The following is a 7392-nucleotide window of genomic DNA, read 5'->3' as shown; positions in this document are numbered from 1 at the left end:
TATTTATTATATGTAAGTACACTGTAGCTGTCTTCAGACACTCCAGAAGAGGGAGTCAGATCTCATTATGGATGGTTGTGAGCCACCATGTGGTTTCTGGGATTTGAACTCTGGACCTTCGGAAGAGCAGTCGGGTGCTCTTACCCACTGAGCCATCTCACCAGCCTACAGTGCTTTTAAGACAGTATCACATTGACACTGAATCTGTTTTACTTTTCAAAAAATCCTTTGAAAATACCACTTGTAACTGCAGGCCCTTTCCAGAGACATTCTCCTTTAGTCTCCTCATGTTGGACACCTTCAGTGGACCACCGAGGTCCTTTCAAACCTCCATTTTTTCTAACTTATTATTTTTAATTATGCACAGATCTGTGTATCTTCACAGATATGTACGTGAGGGCAGGTGGCTGAGGAGACCAGAGACATTAGATTCCCTGGAGGGAGAGTTCCAGGCTGTTGAGAGCTGCCTGGCATGAGTGCTGGCAGCCAAACTCGGGTTCTCTGGTAGAGCAGTGAATAGTTTTAACTACTCGGCCATTTCTCTAGAACCTTGAACTTTTTTTGTTTTTTTGTTTTTTTTTCTTTATATGAATATACTGGAACTGTCTTCAGACACACCAGAAGAGGGCATCAGATCCCATTACAGATGGTTGTGAATCACCATGTGGTTGCTGGGAATTGAACTCAGGAAGTCTAGAAGAGTAGTCAGTGCTCTTAACCCCTGAGTCATCTCTCCAGCCCCCCCCCCTTTTTTTAAATTTATTTATTGTGTATACAGTGTTATGCCTGCAGGCCAGAAGAGGGCATCAGATCTCATTATAGACTGTTGTGAGCCACCATGTGGCTGCTGGAAATTGAACTCAGAACCTCTGAGCCATCTCTCCAGGCCCTGAACCTTCATTCTTAAACGATCATTGCAGAAGGCATGAGTTGCTTGAACATAGGAGTTCTTGCTTTAGTATAGCTGTCCTTGAACTGGTTTTTCTGCTCCTACCTCCCAAGTGATGAGTTTATGGGCTCACATCACCATGCCCCCATAGTACTCAGTTTTGAGCTTTGTATCTGATGATGACCCTGATTCTCGTCAACTAAGCCCCTTTTTCTCTCCTTTCTTTTTTCTTTATCTCTTTCTCCTTTCTTTTTTTTTTTTTTTTTTTAAGATTTATTTTTATTATATGTAAGTACACTGCAGCTGTCTTCAGACACTCCAGAAGGGGGCGCCAGATCTCGTTACGGATGGTTGTGAGCCACCATGTGGTTGCTGGGATTTGAACCTCGGACCTTCGGAAGAGCAGTCGGGTGCTCTTACCCACTGAGCCATCTCACCAGCCCTCTCCTTTCTTTTAGAGGCATTCTTTCTACATAGCCCTGGCTATCTTAGAACTCACTATATAGACCAGGCTGGCCTGTTCAAACTCAAAGATATACCTGTCTGCCTCCCAAATGCTGGGATTAAAAGCGTGTGACACTCCTTATTCTGTTTAACCATTCTTTTTAAACCCAAAATGATCCTAAAATCAATCTGTTTTGGTCATGCGTAGACACTTGAAGAAACTAGCAGACCTGTGTGGAGGCCAGGCTAAGGGGGAGTCAGGATTCCTTGAATTCTGAGCAGCGGTTCCTTTCTGTTTCTCAGCCTTGGACTGAGAGTGATTCAGTGAGGCGCTTACACTTCCTGCTGTAGATTGACTCTGCGTGCCTTCCCAGGTATACATCACACACACACACACACACACACACACACACACATGCGCGCGCACCAGAAGTCTCCTTGAAGATTCAGTTCTAAGCATGCCCATGAGAGCCTGGCAACTAACATGAAAATGTGTGACAGTGAGTGTTCATAAAACCCTGCCTCGAAAAACCAAAAAACAAACAAACAAAACAAAACAAAAACAAAAACAAAAAAAAACCCTCAAGGTTCTCAAAACTACCACTAGTGTCTGGAGACTCCATTTTGGAACTAGAAAGAACGTTAATCATTAATTAAAATTCAGCCCTGAGTCTCCTCACACAGGACAAAAGATGCCCTTGGTGGGACATTGGTCAACCCTGTCTCTGATGAGGTCACAGCATGGCTTTGCCTAACAGTCTAACTAGAGACGTGCTCCGGCTTTGCCCTCAATGGAGGGGACTCTTCACTTCAGTGTCTCCCGGAGCTGGAGTCTAGAGGCCATCGTTTGGGGGGGGGGGGAATGAGATTAAGATCATTGGCGCCATCACAGATCACCTTTCTGAAACACAAGGCTTGCCCAGATGTAGGGAATAAAGCTTTTTGACCTCAGTGGGATCTGGCTCTGAGAGAATCCCAAAATAACAATCTGAGTGTTTGTGCTGGGCCATCTCCTCTGCGGGGTTCTCCAAACACTTGATAAATCTGATCTGGTGCCAAGGACAGGTGGTCAGACGGTCCCTGGGAGACTGGGTGATGACGGTCCCCAGCTGGAAGCTGTGGGTGATGGGAAGTTCCTTTCCTTTGCCATCTTCATCCCTTTCCACCTTGCCAGAAACCGCGGAGACTCCCTCAGGCCACACTGCTGTCTCCCTTGTTGCCCTGCCAGCCGCCAAGGCCCTGCTTCTTGCCCTTCCCCTGGGCGCCCCTGGTCCCGCAGCTCCCTTGTGGCTGACAGACTGTGGTTATAACAGATTTTTATCTTTTTTCTGAAGGATCATGGCCTTGTCCCCATTACTGGAGGCTGGATGGACCTATAAGCTCTGTTCAGCTTACTGGGTTCTTAAATTGGTTCTGAAAACTCAGACTGAGCCCCAAAGCATGTACACCTATGGGGTGCATGGTACTAACTAGGTGGATATGACTGGAGTCCAAGCCCCAGAGAAAAGCTGGCAGTGCCCCTTCATGTTCAGTGACCTTGTGTCTTGCTCAAGTTAAGGAGGGCAGCTAAAAAAAATGGAAACTTATGTCTTCGCCTGTGACAGTTTCAGGGCACAACTTGATGAAGACATTGCAGAGACAGCAAGAACCTTCTTGCATCCAACTGGATTGGGGGCCTGGTTTTATTTCTTCGTTATTTGATGTCATTCTTATACTGTCTTGACTTCTCAAAATGGTAGAAAGCATATTACTATTTTAAGCGCGTACTGGGTACCAAGTACAGGGGAGAGCGTTATCCTTGAACCTCAGGCTACAGATGAGGAAACCAGGGTTTATGAGAAATGGCATGTCCAAAGCCAGGAGTGACGGTGCAGGCCTGTAGTCCCAGCACTCAGGGAATGGGAGGTAAGACCACAGCAAGTTCAAGGCTAGCCTGGTCTACCACATAGTGAGTTATAGGCCAACCAGAGCTATAGAGCATCAAAAGGTAAGACAAGGAACACACCAGTAGATCTGTGTGATCAAAGCTGGTGTCTGCTGTGCTCTGTCACTGGTCACCCTGCTGGCATGGCTCAGGCAGTGTGTGCTGGGCCTTTCTATACAAATAGTCACCGTGCTTCTCTCCTCTCCTCCAGGAGCCTCTGGATCCCAGGATCCCTCGCCTATTCCTTCCGCCGCTCTGCTCTTGGGCTGTGCACGTGTCCTGTGCGTGCAGGATCTCGGCCTAGAAGAGGGCCATGCAGCTGGAGATCAAAGTGGCCCTCAACTTCATCATCTCCTACTTATACAACAAGCTGCCCCGCCGCAGGGCAGACCTGTTTGGGGAGGAGCTAGAGCGGCTTCTGAGAAAGAAATATGAGGGCCACTGGTACCCGGAGAAGCCGTTGAAGGGTTCTGGCTTCCGCTGTGTCCACATTGGGGAAGTGGTAGACCCTGTGGTGGAGCTGGCTGCCAAGCGGAGCGGCCTAGCCGTAGAGGATGTGCGTGCCAACGTGCCCGAAGAGCTGAGTGTCTGGATTGACCCTTTCGAGGTATCCTACCAGATTGGCGAGAAGGGAGTCGTGAAGGTCCTGTACCTGGGTGACAGTGAGGCGGGTGGTACCCCAGAGCTGGACAAAGAGATCAAGAGCAGCTTCAACCCTGACGCCCAGGTGTTTGTGCCCATCGGCAGCCAGGACAGCTCTCTGTCCAGCTCTCCCTCGCCGTCCTTTGGCCAGTCACCCAGCCCCACCTTCATCCCCCGGTCTGCCCAGCCCATCACCTTCACTACTGCCTCTTTTGCTGCCACCAAATTTGGTTCCACTAAGATGAAGAAGGGTGGTGGGGCATCTAGCGGTGTGAGTGTGGGTGGCAGCGGGACGGGTGGCCAGCAGCCGCCGCCACAGCAGCCTCACATGGCCCGCTCACCCACAAAGAACCTGCTGAAACACAAGAGCCTCTCTCTGTCTATGCATTCACTGAACTTCATCCCAGCCACTCCGGCCCCCCAGTCCCAGCTCTCCCCCAATGCCAAGGAGTTTGTGTACAATGGTGGCGGCTCACCCAGCCTCTTCTTCGATGGGGTGGACGGCCCGAGCACCAGCACCGCGGCCCCCTTCGGGAGTGGTGGAGCCAGCACTTGCAACAGCAGCAGCTTTGATGTGTCCCAGGTGTTCGGAGGCGGTGCTAACAGCCTGTTCTTGGAGAAATCACCCTTTGTGGAAGGCCTCAGCTACAACCTGAATACCATGCAGTATCCCAACCAGCCCTTCCAGCCTGTCGTGCTGGCCAACTGACCGTCTTCCCATCTGCCAGGCCAGGAGCACACACGACCGCAGGCAAGTGAACGGAAAGGCCCAAACGCAAGAGGGAAAGAAAACTGTACAGAAAGATTCCAGTCTTCTCATTCTCCCAGCTAGGAAAAGGATTCACCCAGGCACAGAGTAAGAGGGGCTCCCGAAGCAACAAGTGTTGGACTCGGCCCCTGACTATTCTGCCTGCCTCTGATTTCATTTGGTTGGTTTGGATTTTGTAATTTTTTTTTTTTACATGTAGTTTTCTATATGACAACTTTAATTAGTGGTTTCCTGTGCTAAGAGTGGTCCAGATGTGAATTGCTGCTCCCTACTCCCTCCCTCACGCCCCTTTGGGATCAGTGTGTTGAGGCTCACCGGGAAGGAAGAGCTGAAACAGGGAGAGGCTGACCCCGTGTCCACAAACCCCAACTAGCTGTCTTCTCAGGGCCTGCCACCCAAATAAGTCTGGCCCTAGCCTCAACTCTCTCTCAGGCTGGGCCACAGGAAGCTGCTGACTGGCCACTTGACACCCTCCCCCTAAAGCTAATGTCTGTGACTATAGGGAGGTTAGCACTTTTTCTAATTGAAATTCTTCTCTGTCCTGTGGCCCCATCCCTCACCCGCTCTTGGCCTGGACCAGATATATGCAGCCTCTTTCTCCAGCACAGCTTTTCCCTGAGCCTGAGGATAGGGCAGAGTTTAGAGGGTGGGGTAAGTGTATGTTTTCATGTATGCATTCATGCCTGTGAGTGTGTGGCTTGCTGTCGTGTCCTCCGGGATCCCAAGCCACGCGGATCTTCCCTCTGTAGTTGGGTCCTGGGTTCTATCACGTGCTTATTTATGTACAAGGTTGGGGGGTGGACCCAGGGTGGGTTGATTGTCTCTTTGTAAGGAAGTATGTGGGGGGGGGGGTGACACGAGGCTAAGCCTGAGAAACCCCAGGTGACAGCACTGCATAAGAAACTGGTTTCCCAGACTGCAGAGGGAGCTGCACTTGTTTTGACCAAAACCAAAAAAACAAAACAAAACAAAAACAAAAATAACTCTGAAGGGCGGGAGGAATCCCCAAGCCTGATGCCTGAGAGGAGTCCCTAGACTTCAGCAACTCCGCTGCGTGGCCTGAGCCCAGCGGAGGGATGGGGAGAGAATTTGGAGTCCGTGCCTGTGGTGGGCAATCCTGAGCCTTCAGTTGAGGCAGTGCTTTTTGGTTGTAGGTGTAAATGCATTTGCACCCATCTGCAACTTCTTGGTTCCTATCTCCTGCCATACTTTGTCTGCCCTCACCTAGCACTACTTGACCTTGAGGCTCTGAGATATCTCCTGGGCAGAGGAGAAGCTCCTGCACCAGAAAGCACCAAAGCCCCTGGCACCCATCTTACTCCACTCTCCCCAGGGACTCCCAGGTGGGAACTGCTGTGGCAGTGAGCTCAGCCCGGACAGACACTGCCAACCCTGTCTCCTGGCACTGGGCTACAGCTCTACCTCCCCAAGCAGGGCGAGGCCCCGCCTTCTCAGCCTAGCACCACCTGTCCCTGAGTCTTCTCCAGCTTGCCCATCATTCTCAGTGCCCACACAGGTGACAGTCCCAGGTAGATAACCTCCATGGGACAATTTGGGTGTTGCCTTACCCCCCTGCCCAGCCCCTCCTCCCACAGGAACACAGGTACCGCCTGCACCCAAGACAGCTTCTTTTCTCACACATGGGGAGACTGGAGCCAAGCCCCTTGTGTCTTTTGAAATAGGAAGAAAAATGAGTGTTCAGGAACATGACTCCTGGACTGGGCTCTTGGGCCCAGTTCAGTGTCTCATCGCAAATCTAGGCATTTTTGCTTCTATTTTATTTAATTTTTTTTTAAATGAAAAAAAAAAAAAGAAAGAAAGAAAACTGCACTAATTTACCTGGTTTCGTAGAAGAACTTTTTTTTTATTTTTTACATTTTTTGGTGTCCGTTTGTATTGAATAATTTGCTACATTTGTAAAATGTAAGAGGTATATAAATAATATATGTATATTTCTAATGTAAGAAACGTAATTTTTTTCTTTTCAAGATTTTTTCTTAAAAAGAGGAGAGAAACCAATATTTTTTCAGGAAAAACAAACTTTAAAAAATAGGAACATAGAACCTTCTCCACCCCTTTCCCCATCCTCTCTATCCCTCTCACCCAGGAGCAAAACAAAGGTGGATAAGCTTGTCAAGAATGTCAGCTGTCAGTCAAGCTGTCTCTGTCTTGATGCTGTAGTCTCTAGAGCTCCCCCTAGAGATGGGAGCAGGCACTGAAGCAGCCATAGAGAGGAGCCCGGGAGCGGGGCGACCTTTTTTTCTCTAGCGAAGGAAGAATGCAGTCAAGACATTTTGTATTCAGAACATTGTGCAATATTTTGGAATGAGACATTGGTGTGTTTAGAGATTTAGTTTCAAAACAAAGATTGATCAAATCTGTACAGTTTATATTGTTCCAGATTTTTTTAAGTTTGTATTAAAAGCATGATATATAATAGCCTTCTGCCTACTTGTTTGTGTTTCTGGGGTCCCTTTGAGATGGCCCCTTCTGTGGGCCTCAGGAGATTGTCCCTCATCCTCATGGTGACTCACCTGGGTAGACACATTTGGCCTCATATCCCTTTGGCGTGCCCCCTACCACAGTCCTTTCCCACATTACAAGCTGTTGTCTTGAGTTAGGAGCAGGAGCTGCCTTTGTTGCCACCACCCCACCCCTTCCACCCCTGGTCCCCCAGCTTGAGCTGTGCTGCCAGGGCTGGGAGGGTTCCTAAGGAGCCACCTG

General features: G+C 49.3%; 1 protein-coding gene across 1 annotated transcript in view; it reads left to right on the top strand.

Moving 5' to 3' along the window:
• The window catches only part of Tob2 (transducer of ERBB2, 2), a 10667-nt gene extending 3558 nt beyond the window's left edge, over positions 1 to 7109 (top strand). Inside the window, exon 3 of the mRNA XM_021183822.2 lies at positions 3469 to 7109. Coding sequence (XP_021039481.1) covers positions 3571 to 4608 — 1038 coding nt within the window. The 5' untranslated portion in view covers positions 3469 to 3570 and the 3' untranslated portion in view covers positions 4609 to 7109. The remainder of the gene's footprint in view (positions 1 to 3468) is intronic.
• The last annotated feature ends 283 nt before the right edge of the window (positions 7110 to 7392 follow it).

Source organism: Mus caroli, chromosome 15 (assembly GCF_900094665.2).
Source record: "Mus caroli chromosome 15, CAROLI_EIJ_v1.1, whole genome shotgun sequence".
Taxonomy (NCBI): Eukaryota; Metazoa; Chordata; class Mammalia; order Rodentia; family Muridae; genus Mus; species Mus caroli.
The sequence above is the reverse complement of the archived record's forward strand: the minus strand, read 5'-3'. Positions and strand labels throughout refer to the sequence as shown.